At 42.0% G+C, this 21,666-nt stretch overlaps 1 protein-coding gene across 7 annotated transcripts in view; it reads left to right on the forward strand.

Annotated features, from left to right (window-relative positions):
* Window positions 1-21,666, forward strand: part of LOC128572855 (zinc finger protein 883-like) — a 34,952-nt gene that overhangs the window by 4,485 nt on the left and 8,801 nt on the right. For 3 of the 7 annotated variants that reach the window (XM_053572975.1, XM_053572973.1, XM_053572977.1), the window contains 3 exons: window positions 3,426-3,637; window positions 6,894-7,020; window positions 8,311-8,406. In XM_053572975.1, the coding sequence (XP_053428950.1) occupies window positions 3,623-3,637; window positions 6,894-7,020; window positions 8,311-8,406 (238 nt within the window). In that variant the 5' untranslated portion in view covers window positions 3,426-3,622. The remainder of the gene's footprint in view (window positions 1-3,425; window positions 3,638-6,893; window positions 7,021-8,310; window positions 8,407-21,666) is intronic. The other 4 variants (XM_053572974.1, XM_053572978.1, XM_053572976.1 and 1 more) reach the window with 3 other exon arrangements.

A 21,666-nucleotide genomic window follows, 5' to 3' on the forward strand; every position in this document is an offset into this window, starting at 1 on the left:
TGGCTTAGGCGGTGGGTGGGCAAAGTGCAGCAGCGTAGGAGGAGATAAACCTAAGATAGTTTTAGTTAAACAAGTATTTTGTTCTAATCACTTAAGAGAAAACTGTGGCTTGGCACTCATAGCACAGTGGTTATGGTAGCAGCCACTTGCATCGAGACTGGCGGGCTCAAGCCTAGCCCAGGCCAGCTAAACAACCATGACAGCTGCAACAAGAAAATAGCTGGGCGTTGTGGCAAGCACCTGTAGTCCCAGCTACTTGGGAGGCTGAGGCAAGAGAATTGCTTAAGCCCAAGAGTTTGAAGTTGCTATGAGCAGTGATGCCATGGCACTCTACCGAGGGTGACATAGTAAGACTATGTATCAAAAAAAAAAAAAATTATGTTAAAATTCTTTTTTTGTTTCTATGCCTCAGTGTGTGGCCCACATACTGCTGTCTGCAGCTGTAGGTCACCCATTTTACTTACCCATTCAACTGATACTGGGACTTGAGTTTCAAATGTATTTTTTGATGATGTTGACAATGTCATTCTTCTTTTGTCTCCAAGTACTCATATTGTACAATTGAAAAATACTGAGGCAAAAAATATAATTTTAAGGAGTTTACTTAAGCCAATGTGAGAACAGTTGTGTAGAAAACTCAGACCGAAGTAACCTTAGGTATGATCTCTGTTCAGTGTTTGTTATAAGGAGATTTTTAAAGCAAAAAGGAGAAGTGAGCAAATCTGAAAAATTATTTGTCAAGAACATTGTTTGAGGGAAATGACATTGATTATTGTCATTGGCTATACATTGTTCAACTATAGGGTATGAGTTATGTTGTTTAGTATGTGGCATTGTTAGTTGTGATGTCAGTCATTGTCAAGTCCACATAGCAGACAGATTTTAGAGATGATTTCTTAGCTCAGAGGTCATGGTGGGGAGTACTACTTGACTGCTGGATAATTTCTGTTCCTCATAATTTAAAGGAGACTTACATGCCTCAATAAAAGTTTATTTTTTGCCACATACACTGGAGCTGGCGGTTTCGAATCCAGCTCAGGCCTGCCAGACAATGACAATTACAACCAAAAAATAGCCGGGCGTTGTGGCAGGCGCCTGTAGTCCCAGCTACTTGGGAGGCGGAGGCAGGAGAATCGCTTGAGCCTAGGAGTTGGAGGTTGCTGTGAGCTGTGATGCTGCCATGGCACTCTACCCAGGGCAACAGCTTGAGGCTCTGTCTCAAAAAAAAAAAAAAGACTAAAATAAACAATCCTTCTGTTTCTCCTTTCTTTTCCATATCTCTCCCATCCATGTGTATCTGGGTGGCCGAGGTGAGTAGATGGCTTGAGTTTAAAAGTTCGAGACCAGCCCGAGCAAAAAAACGCGAGACCTGGTATCTACTAAAAATAGAAAAACTGAGGCAAAAGTACTGCTTGAGCCCAAGAATTGGAGGTTGCTGTGAGCTATGACGTCATGGCACTCTACCCAGGGCAACAGCTTAATACTCTGTCTCAAAAAAAAAGAAAAAGAAAGAAAGTGCCTGAAATAATGAAAAGCATACAAAGTCTGGAAGTAGGATTTGTATTCAGCAAGCTTAGAAAAGACAAAAAATAAATGAGCAGCATAGAGATCAGAGGCTAGGCCCTGCTCCCTCCCCAATCCCTACCTCTTCTGAACCCTGCCTGGTCTGTCCCTACCTTTGGATTGCCCCTCAGAATAAAGTGAATAAATGGGTGCAAAGAATTGTATTATTTTGGTGCCTTAATTTTATCTTTTTTATTAAGACCTGTGCATCTAGACACATTTTACTTACCAACCTGTTTTCCATTCCTTCAGATCCAGTGGAGGTCCTACAGTTACAAGAAAGTAAACACAAAGACAAAAATAAACAATCCTTCTGTATTACTCCTCCACCTTTCCTGTCCATATCTCTCCCATCCATGTGTATCTTTTTTTTTTTTTTTTTGTAGAGACAGAGTTTCACTTTATTGCCCTCGGTAGAGTGCCATGGCGTCACACGGCTCACAGCAACCTCCAACTCCTGGGCTTAGGCGATTCTCCTGCCTCAGCCTCCCGAGTAGCTGGGACTACAGGCGTCCGCCACAACGCCCGGCTATTTTTTTGTTGCAGTTTGGCCGGGGCTGTGTTTGACCCCGCCACCCTCGGCATATGGGGCCTGCGCCCTACTCACTGAGCCACAGGCGCCGCCCCCATGTGTATCTTTTATTCTGTATTTATTCTGAATTTTTATTTCATCAGTGACAAACAGAAGAAAAATTACAAATCTGGCTCAACAGATAGATCTTGCTATGAATTCCAGGACACTTAGTACCTGACTCCCAGGGTGCTGTGAGGATTAACTCACAGTGTGAGGTTCCCAGCACAGTGCACTGTAGCGTACTTGTAAGCACAAAGTGCCTGGTCAGTTAACATTGCAGTAATGTATGTGTGCATGTGGTTTTCCGAATTCAGACTTGAATTCAGACTTTCTGGCCTCTGTAAACTTTGTATTCATTTATTTTTGAGACAAAGTCTCAAGCTGTCACCCTGGGTAAAGTGCCATGGTGTCACAGCTCACAGCAACCTCAAACTCTTGGGCTTAAGTAATTCTCTTGCCTCAGCCTCCCAAGTAGCTAGGCCTACAGGCACCCACCACAATGCCCGGCTATTTTTTTCTGTTGTTGTTGCAGTTGTCATTGTTTTAGCAGGCCTGGGCCAGGTTCCAACCCATCAGCCTCAGTGTATGTGGCTAGCACCCTACCCACTGAGCTACAGGCACCTCCTGGCCTCTGCAAACTTTAAAGGGCCAGCAGAAAATGTTGTTTCAGCATGCTGATTTTTGGTCTTCACTTGAACCGGAAGTACTTTTGTTGCGAAAGAAGTGTCAACTGTAAGGGGCTCTGTGCTGTGCCTGCTGTTTCTTGCTGGGTGCTACTGATAATGGGTCTGGGGAAGCAGCATTGGCAGTAACAGAATTTGTTAATAAACACAGTCTATGGAACCTTCCACACTTGCAGAGTCACATTACTTAGAACGGGGCTTGGGTACCAAATGATTCCTATGCACTTCGAAGCTTGAGAGTCAATACTCAGCTAAGTGGCTCTTAGCCCAGCCTTCCAACTATAATCCCACGACCAGTTTGTAAGCAAACTATGCCCTCCTTATTGATATTATTTATTGGTCTGGGTGGGAGCACCCATGTGGTTTTTATTGGTGTCCCATGTGATTCTAAGGTGAGGCTGGTTCAAGTATGTAGGCTCCCAGATTTGTTTCCAAGAGTTGAATTCAGTCTTTTTTCCAAAGGGAGATCACCAGACCTGCTCTGCTTGGGTTTAATGAAGGCAGGTCAGATCCGTATGGCCACATCCCCATTGCTGTAGCAGAAATTGCTCATGCCTACGGTAGGGGCAGGAAAGGAGAAACTCAACATTTTCATTTTTGTGTAGGAGCTCGTTCCACAATCGATTGTGACAAAGCACAAATGAGTGTAGCCTCTTCTGCACTTCAAGGTCCTTTTGCCTGTGGGTGTGATGCAAGGGTTGTGCTGATGCCTTGAAATGCGTGTTCTCAAGATTCTACTGTGATTTGTCTGGATAATCCCACCTGACAAGGAATCCTGGAGGAGGAGGAAGTAGAGGAAGAAATGGCTGGTTCTCAGGTAAGAGGCTCCCAGGTTAGGGGCTGTGTCCTACTTTTACTCCTAGAATGGTATGTATTTAGGACTTGCAAACTATTCTTTCACTACTAACAAGATTGTCTCAACTCCTTTTTCCCCTTTTTTCTTATGTTTTTCAAGGGACTCTTTATTTATTTATTTATTTTTTTTTTTTTGAGACAGTCTCAAGCTGTCACCCTGGGCAGTGTGCCCTGGTGTCACAGCTCACAGCAACCTCAAACTCTTGGGCTTAAGCAATTCTCTTGCCTCAGCCTCCCAAGTAGATGGGACTTTAGGTGCCCACCACAACACCTGGCTATTTTCTTGTTGTTATTGGTGCTTAGTAGGCTCCTGCAGGGTTCAAACCCACGAGCCCCGGTGCATATGGCCAGCGCCCTAACAAACAACTGAGCTACGGGCGCTGAGCCTAAGGGGCTCTTTAAAATCCTTCTCCCCTGCAAACCAGGATCTTCTCTCCATTCTCTCCATCCAAGCTTTTTACATACTTAGAACAGTTCTTACCATGAAATTATGATCTGTAAAATTGGAAATGTTCCCTTTTGTCAGATGAACATGGATACCCAAGATTCCTCATGGGCATGGGGTTGGGCCCTCAAGTATCAGTGAAGAAGAAAAATCTGTATGCCCTGTCATGTCTATGCCAAACAGAAGTTTAAAATGCACACTTAAGCCTGGGCACAGTGGCTCAGGCCTGAAATCCTAGCACTTACAAAGTCCAAGGCAGGAAGATTGGCTGAGGTCAGAAGTTTGAGACCAGCCTGAGCAAGAGTGAGAAATCAGCTGGACATGGTAGCACATGCCCATCATCCCAGCTACTTGGGAAGCTGAGTCAGGAAGATTACTTGAGCCCAGGAGTTTGAGGGTGCAATGAGCTATGATGATGCCATAGTGCACTCCAGCCTGGGCAAAAGAGAGATGCTCTGTCTCCAAAAAAATGCACTTTTTTTTTTGACACCTAGCCTCACTTTGTTGCCGTTTGTAGAGTGCTGTGGAGTCATCTTATAGTAACCTCATACTCTTGGGCTTAAGGGATTTCTCTTGCCTCAGCCTCCTGAGTAGCTGGGACTATAAACACCTGCCACAATGCCCAGCTATTTTTAGAGATGAGGTCTTGCTCTGGCTCAGGCTGGTCTCGAACCCGTGAGTTCAGGCAGTCCACCTGCCTCAGTTTCCCAAGTGCTAGGATTATAGGCATGAGCCACCACACCTGGCCAAAGATGTGCATTTAAAGAGAATGACGTTAATTGCCCAAGGTAACTCAGAAAGTTCTGAAAAAGATTGACTGGAAGAGATATACTCTCTAGGATGATGAAGAAAAACTATATCAATACTCAACTAGAGATTACAGAACATGAAAAATATATGTGGTTTGAACTTTGCATAAAACTGGTGTGTTTAGGCTCAGTGCCTGTAGCTCAAGCAGCTAAGGTGCCAGCCACATACACCAGAGCTGGCAGGTTTGAATCCAGCCCAGGCCTGCCAAACATCAATGACAATTGCAACCAAAAAATAGCCAGGTGTTGTGGGAGGCGCCTGTAGTCCCAGCTACTTGGGAGGCAGAGGCAAAAGAATCACTTAAGTCCAGGAGTTGGAGGTTGCTGTGAGCTGTGATGCCACAGCACTCTACCCAGGGCAACAGCTTGAGGCTCTGTCTCAAAAAAAAACTGATGTATTTAAATTATGATTTGCTTTCTTTGGCCAATAAATCTCACAGCAGCGATATATCCTGTATGCATCAGCACCTCATACCAGTTTGTCCTCCTACAGTTGATACTTATTCACTCGGTTAAGGTGCTATTTGACAAAAAATTACTAAGCATATTGGGGAGTTCTACTGACTAATATACATAAATCATCACATTTAATCTAGAACCTCCCCTTTCTTAGTTTCTCTTTGCTTATTGCTTGCTTTGAGAAATTAAGGTTTTCGTTTTTGTTTACTGGTCAGATGAATTAGGATAGGACTCAAGTTTTACCACATACTGTATGTTTGACAAATATTCTTTTTGGGCCAGAAGTATTGGCATTGCTGAGAAGATTGTTAGAAATGCTGGAACTCAAGTTCTACTCCAGATCTCCTGAATCAGAATCCACATTTTAATAAGCTCTCCACTTCACTATAGCACACATTAAAATTTTAGTACTGTTAGGGCCAGGCACTGTGGCTCACACCTGTACTCCTAGCACTCTGGGAGACTGAGGCAGGTGGATTGCCTGAGCTCAGGAGTACAGGACTAGCCTGAGCAAGAGTGAAACCCTATCTCTAAAAATAGCTGGGCATTGTGGTGGGCGCCTATAGTCCCAGCTCCTTGGGAGGCTGGGGGAAGACGATCACCTAACCACAAGAGTTTCTGTGAGCTGTGAAACCACAACATTTTACCAAGGGTGACAAAGTGAGACTCTGTCTGAAAGAAAAAAAAAAACTTTTTTTAGGACTGCCCTTCTAACTCACTATGATGTTTCCGTATAAGAAACCAGCTTATAGGCTCGGCGCCTGTAGCTCAAACGGCTAAGGTGCCAGTCACATACACCAGAGCTGGCGGGTTTGAACCCAACCTGGGCCTGCCAAACAGCAATGACAACTACAACCAATAAATAGCCAGGTGGTGTGGCAGGCGCCTGTACTCCCAGCTGCTTGGGAGGCTGAGGCAGGAGAATCCCTTAGGCCCAGGAGTTGGAGGTCGCTGTGAGCTGCGATGCCACGGCCCTCTGCCCAGGGTGACAGCTTGAGGCTCTGTCTCAAAAAAAAAGAAAAAGAAACCAGCTTCTATTATATATGATGTATACATGTAAAGAACTCAAAATGTTAGCTGGGCGTTGTGGTGGGCGCCGGTAGTCCCAGGTACTTGGGAGGCTGAGGCATGAGAATCGCCTAAGCCCAAGAGTTGGAGGTTGCTGTGAGCTGTGCGACGCCACGGCACTCTACCGAGGGCGATAAAGTAAGACTCTGTCTTTATAAAAAAAAAAGAAAAACTCAAAATGTGTGACTTTTAATGCCCTTAATTTTATACTTTATTAATCAGAAAAGTGTAGTATCTATACTTGCTGTGTGGATCTTTTTACCGTCCTCTATTCTTGGAGTTAGAGAATACATTAGAGAGTATTAGTGTATTAATTTTATTGGATACTTGCAGTCGATCATATGTGTCAGAGGCAGTTCTCTTTACTCTCATTTAACATTTAGTCAAATTAAGAATACTACCTGTGACTACTGGATAAATATGTTTTTTTTTTCCAGGGAATGCTAACATTCAGAGATGTGGCCATAGAATTCTCTGTGGAAGAGTGGGCATGCCTGGATCCTGCTCAATGGAATTTGTATAGGGATGTGATGTTAGAGAACTACAGAAACCTTGTCTTCCTGGGTGAGGAGAATTTCTCTTTAAGATTCCTAATGTACTCTTAGGTTTTCATTTTCTTTCTTTGTGAAAAGTTCTTTCGGGGTTTCTGCTGTATATATGTAAATGTTTTCAAGGAAAACTTGGGACCTTGTTGGTGTAGAAAAAAAAAATCAATATAGTTTAACTTTCCAGGCATGGCGGCTCACACCTGTAATCCTAGCACTCTGGAAGGCCGAAGTGGGTGGATTGCTTGAGCTCAGGAGTTCAAGACCAGCCTGAGCAAGAGTGAGACCCCCATCTCTACTAGAAATAGAAAAAAATTAGCCGGGCTAGTGGTGCACACCTATCACTTGAGAGGATCACTTGAGCCCACGACTTTTAGGTTGCTATGAGCTATGATGCCCTATCCAGGGTGACAGAGTGAGACTTTTGTCTCCAAAAAAAAAAAAAAAGTTGGGCTCGGCGCTTGTAGCTCAGTGGTTAGGACATTAGCCACACAGCTGGCAGGTTCAAATTCAGCCCGGGCCTGCCAAACAACAATGACAACTGCAACAAGAAATAGCTGGGCATTGTGGTAGGTGTCTATAGTCTCAGCTACTTGGGAAGCTGAGGCAAGAGAATCACATAAGCCCAAGAGTTTGAGGTTGCTGTGAGCTATGATACCACCGTACTCTACTGACTGCGACATAGTGAAACTCTGTCTCAAAAAATAAAAGATGGCTTGGCGCCTATAGCTCAGCAGCTAGGGAGTCAGTCACATGCACCAGAGCTGGCAGATTCGAATCTAGCCCTTGCCTGCAGAACAATAATGACAACTACAACCAAAAAATAGGTGTTCTGATGGGCGCCTGTAGTTGCAGCTACTTGGGAGGCTGAGGCAAGAGAATCACTTAAGCCCAAGAGTTTGAGGTTGCTATGAGCTGTGACACCATGGCACTCTACCCAGGGTGACAGCTTGAGACTGTGTCTCAAAAAAAAAAGTTGTTTTGTCTTGACATGAACTTTTCCTTTTCTTGAACTGATCTGTATACTTGACTCTATAGTTATGACAAGTCTAGAAATTCAGTGGTATAAAACATTAATTAGTGAGAGCATAAAATCCAATTTTTGATTTCATTAGTACAGGACAGGAGAGCTAATAACCCACACATTTAAATATTCCCTAAATATTCTAATGGTTCTGTCAGGAAACAGGATTTTGAGTTTAATTTTTTGCGATTTCCTGTAATGTTATCTCTGCTCAACTGAGGACACTACTACATTGGTAATTGGAAAAATGTTACCAAGAATTCTTAACTTTTTCTAATAAAATAGGTCTTGCTGCCTCTAAGCCGGACCTGATCATCTTCCTGGAACAAAGGAAAGAGCCTTGGAATGTGAAGAGGCATGAGATAGCGGCCAGACACTCAGGTAAGTGGGAGTAAATTGAGCAGAAAACACAGATGAGGGGGCCAAAGACCTCGTCTCAGACCTTAAAATGTGGTTTGGGAAGGCGTGCTCCAGTGGAAATGCTTTTGGAGAAGCCTGGATGTCTTTCTCTTGCTCTCACGTAGCGACATCTTCTATCTCATTCTCACTTTCTCTGAGGGCTCTAATTCCGCTTCAGAGATCTTCCCTCAAGGTTATAGTGGGAGCCAAAATCCTCTCGCTGGCTTATAGGTATTACATGATCTGAATACTCTTCCATTGGTTTTGGGGACACAGGAATGTCTGGGTATTTTTGAGGAAATCTATGTTAAACTATTTTTTTTAAGTTCCCTTTTTACATTGTGTCAGAGATGTGTGAGAGTAGTCGTGACATTGGAATTATCTCAGAAATCCCAGAAACACCAATAACGGATGTACGTTTTCTGCTTTATTATTTTCTGTCCTATGGAGGTTCCTATTGTTATTTTGCAGAAATTTTTACTTAGTAATTTTATCAGAACACTAATACTCTCTAAATGTAAAGAAAGTCTAATGCTATTTTACTATAAATTGTAGTTTTTAATATGAACTGAGATTAGTAATTTAAATTCTGTGTATTCATTTTCCTCAATTGTAATATAGTTTACTTAGTCATTTCCTAAATTTCTTAGATATGCTATGTCATTAGAGATCAAAGAACATTGCTGAGCATATATTAAACTCTCACTTGTGACTTCATTTTATTTATTTATTTAGAGACAGGGTCTCGCTTTGTTGCACTCGGTAGGGTGCTGTGGCGTCACAGCTCACAGCAACCTCCAGCTTTTGGGCTTAGGCAATTCTCTTGCCTCAGCCTGCTGAGTAGCTGGGACCACAGGCACCCGCCACAACATCTGGCTATTTTTTTGTTACAGTTTGGCCGGGGCTAGGTTCGAACCTGCCACCCTCAGTATATGGGGCTGGCGCCCTACTCACTGAGCCACAGGCACCACCCTTATTTATTTATTTATTTATTTATTTATTCATTTATATTTTAGAGACAGAGTCTCACTTTGTCACCCTCGGTAGAGGGCTGTGGCATCACAGCTCACAGCAACCTCCAGCTCTTGGGCTTAGGCGATTCTCTTGCCTCAGCCTCCCAAATAGCTGGTACTATAGGCACCCAGCACAACGCCCAGCTATTTTTTTGTTGCAGTTTGGCTGGGGCTGGGTTCAAACCCGCCACCCTCAGTATATGGGGCCGGTGCCTTAGTCATTGAGCCATAGGCACTGCCCTATTTATTTTTTTATTGTTGGGGATTTATTAAAGGTACAAGCAACCAGGTTACACTGATGGCATTTGTTAGGTAGAGTCCCTCTTACAATTGTGTCTTGCCCCCAAAAGGTGTGTCACACACTGAGACCCCACCCCCTTCCCTCTCTCTGCTCTTCCTTTCCCCCACCCCCTCCCTCCTCCTCTCTCTCTGCTCTCCCCTTCCCCAGGTGATTAATACTAGGTGATTAATTATCCTCATATCAAAATTGAATACATAGGATTCATACGTCTCCATTCTTGTGATGCTTTAAAAGAATAGTGACTTTATATTTTTGATAAGTCATAAGTTTCTCCTGTTTAGTATGAAGCTTACCTTGACTGTATCATTCATATATATAACTGAGTAGGTATGTGTTGTATATATGTATGTGTATGTGACATGTAGATTTGTATGAATATATATTTTATACAGTGTAGTGATTTTTTTATAAATTGTAAAATAAATAATATCAAGTTAATTAACATATCACCTCACGTGGTTACTTTTTTTATACTGAGAACACTTAAGGTCTACTGTCATCAAATTTTGGGGAACTAAATATTATTTATAGTCATGATGTTAATGCATTAAATCCTGAAAACTTATTCATCCTATAATGAAAAGTTTGTACTTTTTGGAAAGCATTTTTCTATTTTCTCTACCTCCAGGCTCCGGCAGCTACCTTTTTACTCTTTGATTCTGAGGTTAACCTTTTTAGAGTCCCCATATAGGTGCGAACATGAAGTAATTAGCCTGTTTCTGACTTATTTCAGTTGTCATAATGTCCTTTAGGTCTATCGTGTTATGTAAATGGCAGGATTTTATGACTTTTTTTTATGGCTGATAATATTTTATTGTGTGTAGAGAGCCATGGTGTCATAGCTCATAGCAGCTCAAACTCCTGGACTCAGAAGATCTTCTTGCCTCACCCTCCCAAATAGCTGGGACTATAGGTGCCTGCCACAACGCCTGGCTAGTTTTTCTGTTTCTAGTAGAGAAAGGGTCTTACTGTTGCTCAGGCTGGTCTTGAGCACTAACGCTCAAGCAATCCACCTGCCTCGGCCTCCCAGAGTGCTAGGATTACAGGCGTCAGCCACTGCACCTGGCTTATATTTGCTGGTTGCTGTACTTTTTGTGTCACATCCAAAAAATTATTACCAAGACCAATATCAGAGGATAAGATACTCCATATGTTTCTTTTATGATTTTTTTTTTTTTAAAGAGACAGAGTCTCACTTTATCGCCCTCGGTAGAGTGCCATTGTGTCACAGCTCACAGCAACCTCTAACTCCTGGGCTTAGGTGATTCTCTTGCCTCAGCCTTCCAAGTAGCTGGGACTGCAGGTGTGTGCCACAACGCCTGGCTTTTTTTTTTTGCAGTTTGGCTGGGGCTGGGTTTGAACCCACTACCCTCGGTATATGAGGCTGGTGCCCTACTCACTGAGCCACAGGCGCCACCCTCTTTTATGATGTGTAAGGATTCATGTATTCCATTTGTTTTTATTTTGAGTTAATTTCTAAGTATGATGTGAGAAAAATGGTCTCATTTCATTCTTTTGCTGGTGGGTATCCAGTTTTCCTAGCATCCAGTACTGAAGAAACTATTCTCTCTGTATTTTGTATTCTCGGTGCCCCTGATTAGTTGATCTTTTTTTTTTTTGAGACAAAGTCTCAGTATGTCACACTCAGTAGAGTGCTGCACAGCTCACAGCAACCTCAAAACTCTTGGGCTTAAGTGATTCTCTTGCCTTAGCCTCCCAAGTAGCTGGGACTACAGGCGCCCATCACAACGCCCAGCTATTTTTTGGTTGTAGTTGTCATTGTTGTTTGGCAGGCCCCTGGCCGGTTCCAACCTGCCAGCCTCAGATATGTGGCCGGCACCCTAGCCCGCGGAGCTACAGGCACTGAGCCTCCAGCTTTGCTTTTCTTTCTCAACATTGCTGTAGTCAAAGACTCTTGTAAATTTATATACATTTTGGATTGTTTATCCTATTGTGAAAAATGCTGTTGGAAATTTTTTTTTTTTTTTTTTGAGACAGAGTCTCAAACTGTTGCCCTGGGTAGAGGGCTGTGGTGTGATAGCTCACAGCAACCTCAAACTCTTGGGCTCAAGCCATCCTCTTGCCTCAGTTTTTCTATTTTTAGTAGAGATGAGATCTCCCTTTTGCTCAGGCTGGTCTCGAACTCGTGAGCTCAAGCAATCCACCTGCCTTGTTCTCCCAGAGTGCTAGGATTACAGGCGTGAGCCACTGCACGTGCCTCTGTTGGAATACTTTTTTTTGAGACAGAGTCTCTCACTCTGTCACCCTGGGTAGAGAGCTGTGGCATCATCATAGCTCACAGCAACCTCAAACTCTTGGGCTCAAGCGATCCTCTTGCCTAAGCCTCTCAAGTACCTGGGATTACCTGTCAAAAGGTTTGGATGGTTTTTCTATTTTTAATAGAGACAGGGTCTTGCTCTTGCTCAGGCTGGTCTCAACCTTCTGAACTCAAACAATCCACCCACCTTAGCCTCCCAGAGTGCTAGGATTAGAGGCGTGAGGCAACACGCCCAGGTGCCATTGGAATTTTTATAGAAATCACATTAAATATATAGATTAGTTTATATAATGTGATATTTTAACAATGTTAATTCTTCCAATACATAAACATGGAATATTTTTACATTTATTTGTTTCTTTTAGATCAGTATCGTATTAGTTCAGGGTAAATACATTTTACCTTTTTGGGTTTAATAATAAGCTTAAGAACATACTATCTATTTTGATGATATTGTAGGTGAGATTGTTTTCTTTCTTTTTTTTTTGTTTTGAGACAGAGTCTCACTATGTGTGCTGTGGTGTCACTGCTCACAGCAACCTCAAACTCTTGGACTTAAGTGATTCTCTTGCCTCAGCCTCCAGAGTAGCTGGGACTACAGGCACCTGCCACAACACCTGGCTATTTTTTGGTTGCAGTTATCATTGTTGTTTACCAGGCCTGGGCCAGGCTCGAACCTGCCAGCCTGGGTGGATCTGGCTGGTACCCTACTCACTGAGCTATGGGCGCCAAGCTTGTTTTCTTCCCTTTTTAAAATCAGATTGTTGCTGGTGTATGGAAACACAACTCATGTTTCTAGGTTAATTTTCTCTTCTCCTAATTTACTGAAGTTATTCATTAGTTTTAACATTGTTTTATATAACATTCGTGTTTTTCTATATATACAATTATCTCATTTACAGTGACATTTTTACTTTTTTTCTTTTCAGTTTGGTTGACTTTTTTTTTTTTCTTTTTGAGATAGAATTTCACTCTGTTGTCCTGGGTAGAGTGCTGTGGCATCAAAGCTCACAACAACCTTGAACTCTTCGGCGGAAGTGATCCTCTTGCCTCAGTTTTTCATTTTTAGTAGAGACAGGGGTCTTGCTCTTAATCACGCTTGCCTTGAACTCAGGAGCTTAAATAATCCACCCATCTCAGCCTCCCAGAGTGCCAGAATTACAGGCTGGCCACCACACCTGACACTTGCTTGGCTTTTTAAAATTTTCCTGCCAAATTATTTTGCCTAGGACATCCATTATTAGGTTACAATAGGAGCACTGAAATAAGGCACAATATAACCTTGCATTACTGTCTGCAATTTTTATAAACTGTTTTCTGCAAGTAAAGATATTCTCTTGGGCGGCACCTGTGGCTCAGTAAGTAGGGCGCCAGCCCCATGTACCGAGGGTGACAGGTTCAAACCAGGCCCTGGACAAACTGCAACAAAAAATAGCCGGGTGTTGTGGCAGGTGCCTGTGGTCCCAGCTACTCAGGAGACTGGGGCAAGAGAATCGCCTAAGCCCAAGAGCTGGAGGTTGCTGTGAGCTGTGATGCCATGGCATTCTATCAACGGCAACAAAGTGAAACTCTGTCTCTAAAAAAATAAAAAATAAAAAATAGCTGTGTGTTGTGGCGTGCACCTATAGTCCCAGCCACTTGGGAGGCTGAGGCAAGAGAATCACTTAAGCCCGAGAGTTGGAGGTTGCTGTGAGCTGTGATGCCATAGCACTCTACCCAGGGAGACATAGTGAGACTCTGTCTCAAAAAAAATAATAAATAAAGATACTCTCTTGTTTCCTGAAGCTAATGGGATCTCTTTGGGTTTGCAGTGGAGAAAATTTGGAGGTTGGTCACAAGGCTGCTTCAAGTCTGTAGTAGCATCTAGCTTTGTTGAGCTTGTTACTAGAGGTTTGGATGGTGGTGGAAGGCTGTCTCTTTTTTTTTGGAAGCCTATCTTATTTGGGGCAGGCTGGATTGTTTTCATGACTTTGATCTGTAGGGCAGACCCTTGAGCAGGGTTCTGCAGTTGTATCCACATATTTTGGACCTGGGTGATTTTTTTCAGTTCACTTCATGGGTCTCTGGGTGGGTAGGACTGGCCAAAGACTGTGGCAAAGGGGGCTGGAATTGAGTCACTAACCTGCTTTAGGGATCACAGTAAAGACTAAAGTCTGCAGGCTGCCTATGGGCATGAATAGGTTCTCTTATGCCTGATCTCTGGATGGGCAAGGCCACTCCCAGACTTAGGCTGGGAGGAGTTGGATATGGTTACAGAATCTCAGTGGAACCATAGTGGGTAGGCCAATTCTTGTTTTATAGTCAAGAATAAGGGAAAGTTTGCCATCTAGATCAGAGTCTGCTTTCTTAAAATGACCTTTCTTGATCTCGGGCTTTAGTGGGATTAACATCCCTTTCCCAAATGTGTCATAATGCACTTTTGTCAGTGGATGGCTGCCAAGTTATAGACACTGGGGGCAAATACAAATGAGAGATTTTCTTTCTCCTTTATGCTGATCGTCACTGTCCATATTTGTTTTTACTTTTACTGTTTTACTTCAAATTTGTATGTAATACAGATTCACACATTTAAGGCAATGTGCTTGAACTTACACAGCATAGGAGAAGTTAGATAATTAGTAGGCGGCTAATATTTATTAATATGCCCACTTGTGAGTTAAAAGGTTACCGTATGTAAAAGGAAGAGATTTCCACTTTCTTCCACCTAAATGTACATGGTAATACAGTTTATTCCCAAATGTTCATTTTACATGCCAGTGACTGATTTTTTGTATGATTTTTATCTTTATTTTGTTTTGAAAAGTAAATCATATCCTTTTATTTATTTATTTGTTTGTTTGTTTTTTGAGATAGAGTCTCACAGCTGTCACCCTGGGTAGAGTGCTGTAGTGTCACAGCTCACAGCAACCTCAAACTCTTGGGCTTAAGCGATTCTCTTTCCTCAGCCTCCCAAGTAGCTGGGACTATAGGTGCCCGCCACAACTCCTGGCTATTTTTTGGTTGTAGTTGTCATTGTTGTTTGGTGGGCCAGGGCTGGATTCGAACCCGCCAGCTCTGGTGTATGTGGCTGGCGCTCTAGCTGCTTGAGCTACAGGCACCCATCTAATCTTGTCCTTTTAGAATAAAAAAAAAAAGTAAGACTTACTGGCTTCTAAAGGCTGGATTACAGCCTTTTTATTTTATATAGGAATAGCATCATATACTAATAATATAATAAAACATATTTAGTGTCTTTTAAATGCTTATTCATTAAAATCTCATTAGAACCTTTTACTAATGATCATAATGCATTTTCTTTTTCTTTTTTTTTTTTTTTTTTGAGACAGTCTCATTTTGTCCCCCTTGGTAGAGTGCTGTGGCTTCATAGCTCACAGCAACCTCAAACTCTTGGGCCCAAGCGATTTCTTGCCCCTGCCAGGCAGTCCACCCGCCTCAACCTCCCAAGTGTTAGGATTATAGCATGAGCCACCGTGCCCAGCCTAGATAAATGTTTCTTTTATTTTTGTTTTGCAGTACTGTATTACTGTGTTTGGGGGGATAAGATCCTTGAAATCAGATTGTTTTTTATTTTACCTATTATTATAATCTCCAATAAAATTTTGCAACTTTATACATTTTAAGTTAATGGCGATACTTAATTTAAGTATAAATAAGGCATGGGTATATCACATTTAAATTATATGTACTTAGTATATTTGTTTGTGTCTATAAATGTGACTCCAAATTGTTCCTGGCTTATCTTCTTATCTTGTATATTTATTCTTTTGGCTTGCTTACCAGTGATTGTTTCTTTCTTTCTTTCTTTTTTTTAATTTTTATGTTTTTTTTTTGCAGTTTTTTGGCCAGGGCTGGGTTTGAACCAACCCCTCCGGCATATGGGGCCGGTGCCCTACTCCTTTGAGCCACAGGTACCGCCTGCCAGTGATTGTTTCATCTTGTCTAAATGAGTAGTCACAGAAATGGTCTTAAATTCACCATGTGTTTATTTTATTTTAGTTTTTGAGACAGAGTCTCACTTTGTTGCCCTCACTAGAGTGCCCTGGTGTCACAGCGCACAGCAACCCCAACTCTTGGGCTTCAAGTGATTCTCTTGCCTCAGCCTCCCATGTCCCTGCAACTACAGGTGCTCTCCACAACGCCTGGCTGTTGTTTTGTTGCAGTTGTGATTGTTGTTTAGCAGGCCCGGGCAGGGTTTGAACCTGCCTGCCTTGGCATACGTGGCCAGTGCCCTACCCACTGATCTCAGGCAGTGAGCCTCACCATGTGTTTATTGATGAGTCTGTATTTTCTTTGTGTGAGAGAAACACTTGTGATTGGAAGTTAATTTTTGGAAAGGTTTATAAATACTGTATCTCTTTTAATTATCTTTTTTAAAAACCATAATTGCAATAAAACACATAAAGTTTGCTAACTTAAGTTTTTCAGTTTTAAAATTTAGTAAAATACAATCACATTTTTATGCCAAGAGCTACAATTTTTATGTCTTGCAGAACCAATTTATCTGTTAAAGTACAACTGCCCATTTCACCCTTTTTCCAGCTCTTAAAAACACCATTTTCTCATAGAAGTAGAAAGAATCATACACTATCTATCACTTTGTTACTGGCTTATTACAGTAGACATAATATTCTTTTTTCTTTTTTTTATTAAATCATAGCTGTGTACATTAATGCAATCATGGGGCACCATGCACTGGTTTTATATACAATTTGAAATATTTTTATCAAACTGGTTAACATAGCCTTCCTGGCATTTTCTTAGTTGTTGTGTTAAGACATTTATATTTTACATTCAGTAAGTTTCACATGTACCCTTGTAAGATGTACCATAGGTGTGGTCCCACCAATTACCCTCCCTCCATCCATCCTCCCTCCTCTCTTCCCCCCCTTTCCCCTTTCCCCATATTCTTAGGTTATAATTGGGTTTAGCTTTCATCTGAAAGCTATAAATTAGCTTCATAGTAGGGCTAGACATAATATTCTTAAAGTTTTTGGTTATCATACCCTGTGACTACATTTTTTTTTCTTAAGTCTGAATAGTATTCCACTGTATGCATATGTCACATTTTCTTTAGCTGTTTGCCACTTGAGGAACATCTGGGTTGCTTTTACTTTTTGGCTTTTGTGAATAATGCCACAATTAACATGGGTATATAAGTATCAATTAAAGACCTATGTTGCAAAATTTGGATATATACTCAAAAGTGAGAAAAAATACATACATTTTTTAAGTTTTTGAGGTACCTCCATACTGCTTTTTATAGTGGCTGCATCATTATTCTCCTCAAAGGTATCAATTTTTCCATATCCTTGACAGCTTTACTTTTTTGTTTGTTTATTTTGTTTTGAGACAGAGTCTCACTTTGTTGCCCTGTGTAGAGTGCCACAGCATCATAGCTCACAATCTCAAACTTTGAGGCTCAAATGATTCTCTTGCCTCAGTCTCCCAAGTACCTAGAACTACAGGCGCCTGCCACAACACCTGGGTATTTTTAGAGAGGGAGTGGGTGAGGGGGAATCTCACGCTGGCTTAGGCTGGTCTCGAACTCATGAGCTCAGGAGATCACTGGCCTCAGCCTCCCAGAATGCTAGCAACAGGTGTGAGCAACTGCGCCTGGTCTATTTTCTGTTTTGTTGTGGCCATATTAATAGGTGCCAGGTGATATCTTACTGCAATTCTTTTTTTGTTTTTCTAAAAGTTAGTAATTTTGAGCATTTTTTCAAATGTTTGTTGCCCTTTTTTGTATTTTCTGTGGAGAAATGTCATTCCAATCCTTACTCAAGTTTTTGTATTAAATTCTGTTTTTTTGTTTGTTTGTTTGAGACAGAGTCTCAAGCTGTTGCCCTGGGTAGAGTACTGTGGTGTCACAGCTCACAGCAACCTCAAACTCTTGGGTTTAAGCAATTCTCTTGCCTTACTCTCCTGAGTAGCTGGGACTATAGGCACCAGCCACAATGCCTGGCTATATATCTATTTTTTTTTTTTTTTTTGGTTGTAGTTGTCATGGTTGTTTGGCAGGCCTAGGCTGGATTTGAACCCTCCAGCTTTGGTGTATGTGAACTCAGCTCCCTAGCCACTGAGCTACAGGCGCCGAGCCTTTTTTTCTTTTTTGAGACAGAGGCTCACTCTGTCACCCTGGGACATAGCTCACAGCAACTTCAAATTCTTGGGTTTTCTTTTTCTGTCTCCCCCCCCCCCCCCCAGTGTATGGTACATGGTAAGAATTCAAATTTTTTTCCATATAGAGATGTAGTTTTCAATACCATTTGTTGAAATTATTCTCCTTTCCCATTGTACAGGTAGGGCAATCTTGTGAAAGGTAATTTGGTCATATGCAGAGGTGTATTTTTGGGCTATATCTTCTGTTACTTTGTCTATTTCTTTGTCTTAACAATGTTTGGCTAGCTAGTCACAGTCATGAAAAAAAGTTTTAGGAAGTTTTTTGTATTTCTTTTCTTTTTCTTTTTTTTTTTTTTTTTTTGAGACAGTCTTAGTCACTCTGGGGCCATGGTATCATAGCTCACAGCAACTTCAAACTCTTCAGGAGGCTGAAGTGATCCTCTTGTCTCAGCCTCCCAAGTAGGTGGGACTATAAGCGTCCACCATAATGCCTGTTTGTTTTTTTTTTTGTTGTTATTGTTTTTAATTTATTTTTTTGCAGTTTTTGGCCAGGGCTGGGTTTGAACCTGCCACCTCCGGCATATGGGGCCAGTGCCCTACTCCATTGAGCCACAAGCGCCACCCTATTTTTTAATTTTTTTAGAGATGGAGAGTCTCACTCTTGCTCAGCCTGGTCTCGAACTCCTCATCTCAGGCCATCTACCCACCTTGGCCTCCTAGAGTGCTAGGATTGCAGGTGTGAGCCACTGCACCCCGCCCTGAATGAAGTTTTTTGTATTTCTGTAAAAAAAATTACAATTGAGATTTTTTTGAGTAATATGGGCCAATATTTTTTGTTAATTTCTTGCATTTGAAGTATTCATGGATGCCATTCTTAATCTAGGATTTTTTGCCATAATCTTGCACTTTATGGGGCATTCCCTCTCTGTTAGTTGTACTGAGGCCTACTGATTCACCTAGTGTCTTGTCATCAACACCAAGGTTGATCTGGTATTTAGCACAAAGGGCCTCCACCAACTTAACATAAATCATCACAATGGGATATAAGTACACAGACATGGGCTTGTGCTTATCTAAGGCTCGGCAGCTTCTTGACTTCCATGTTCCAGGTCACTGAAGATGACCACAGCCTTCAGAACCTCTTGTAAAGTAGAGCTAATGTTCGTTACACTTCCATCAGCAATATCTTCCTTGGCCATGGTGCTGGGTTATGAGTGAAGCTGAATCTTGAACACACCTAAGCTTCCACAAAATTTGACAGTGGCCAGCATCACTGGGATTTTGATAGCGATTACATTAAATTTGTGCCTGTGTGTCATATTGCCATCTTAGCAATATTAAAGCACCTGACTCTCTCTATATATAGTTTTTTTCTTGGAGACAGTCTCACTATGTGGCCCTTGGTAGAGTGCTGTGGCATCACACCTCACAGCAACCTCATACTGTTGGGCTTAAGTGATTTTCTTGCCTCAGCCTCCCAGGTAGCTGGGACTACAGGCGTACACCACAATGCCTGATTGGTTTGTTTTTCTTTTTTAGAGATGAGGTCTCACTCTGACTCAGGCTGGTCTCAAACCTGTGCACTCCAGCAATCCATCTGCCTTGGTCACCATGCCTGGCCACATTTTATTTTATTTTTTGAGACACTCTCATTTTGTTGCCCTGGGTAGAGGCTGGGCATCACAGCTCACAGCAACCTCAAACTTTGGGGCTTAAGTGATTCTCTTGCTTCAGCCTCCCAAGTAGCTGGGACTGCAGGCGCCTATCACGATGCCCGGCTATTTTTTAGAGACAGAGTCTCGTAGTTTTATTTTATTTTTATCAAAAAGATACATAGTATGCTTTCCGTCTTCTTAAATTTAATAACTTTTTGTGCTTCCTCAGAGAATAATTGCGAATATTATGTATTTTGCTGCTTTTGACCAGAGAGTTCTTTATGTGGCTATTGGGTCTAATTGGCCATAATGTTTAAATTTTCTGTTTTCTTATTTATGTTCTTTGTGATTTTTCTGTTTATTATTTAAAGTGTGGGTAGAAGTCTCTTACCATTATTGTATTGCTGTGTATTGCTTGCTACACTGCTGTCCATATTTGCTTCATATATTTGCGGGGGGGGGTTGTTATAGATTTACAGAAAATGTACACATACTACCATCATATAATATCAATATTTGTTTTTGTGGCAGTTTATTTACTTAAAGTGTATTTTGTCTAATTATGACCACCTTACACTCTTGTAGTTACTATTTACATGGAATTTATTTGTTTGTTTATTTATTTGCTTATTGAGACAGAGTCTCAAGCTGTTGCCCTGGGTAGAGTGCCATAGCGTCACAGCTCACAGCAACCTCAAACTCTTGAGCTCAAGTGATTCTCTTGCCTCAGCCTCCCAAGTAGCTGGGACTACAGGCGCCCGCCATAACACTTGGCTATTTTTTTTGTTGCAGTTGGTATTATTGTTTTAGCTGGCCTGGGTTGGGTTTGAACCTGCAGCCTCGGTGTATGTGGCTGGCACTCTACCCCACTGAGCTACAGGTGCCATCCTGGAATTTATTTTTTTCACCCTTTTATTTATTTTATTGATTGATTGATTGATTGATTTTTAGAGACAGTCTCACTCTATCGCCCTTGGTAGAGGGCTGTAGCATCACAGCTCACAGCAACCTCCAGCTCCTGGGCTTAGGCGATTCTCTTGCCTCAGCCTCCGAGTAGCTGGGACTACAGGCGCCTGCCACAATGCCCGGCTATTTTTTGTTGCAGTTTGGCCAGGGCTGGGTTCTAACCCCCCACCCTTGGTATATGGGGCCGGCGCCCTACCCACTGAGCCACAGGCGCCACCCTCACCCTTTTATTTTTAGCCTATTTTACTTCTTACAGGTAAAGTTAATCTTCTGAAGGTAGCATATTATCTTTTTTGTTGTTAATCCATACAACCATTTAATTCTTTCTACTAGGGAATAGAATCCATTTATTTTTATTTATTTTATTTATTTATTTTTTTTTTTTGTAGAGACAGAGTCTCACTTTATGGCCCTCGGTAGAGTGCCGTGGCATCACACAGCTCACAGCAACCTCCAGCTCCCGGGCTTAAGCGATTCTCTTGCCTCAGCCTCCCGAGTAGCTGGGACTACAGGCACCCGCCACAGCACCCGGCTATTTTTTTGTTGCAGTTCGGACGGGGCTGGGTTTGAACCCACTACCCTCGGCATATGGGGCCGGCGCCCCACTCACTGAACCACAGGCGCCGCCCCAGAATCCATTTATTTTTAAAGCAGTTGCTAAAAAAATAAAGTTACTATGTAGTATTAACATTTTTTAATTATTTTCTGTGTTTCTTATAAGTTATATTTTCCACCATGTCCACTCTTTTTTTTTGTTGTTGAGTCTCAAGCTGTTGCCCTGGGTAGAGTGCCATGGCATCACAACTCATACCAACCTGCATCTCTTGGGCTTAAGCAATTCTCTTGCCTTAGCCTCCCAAGTAGCTGGGACTGCAGGCCCCTGCCACAATGCCCAGTTATTTTGTTGTT

This window comes from Nycticebus coucang, chromosome 20 (genome assembly GCF_027406575.1).
Source record: "Nycticebus coucang isolate mNycCou1 chromosome 20, mNycCou1.pri, whole genome shotgun sequence".
Taxonomy (NCBI): domain Eukaryota; kingdom Metazoa; phylum Chordata; class Mammalia; order Primates; family Lorisidae; genus Nycticebus; species Nycticebus coucang.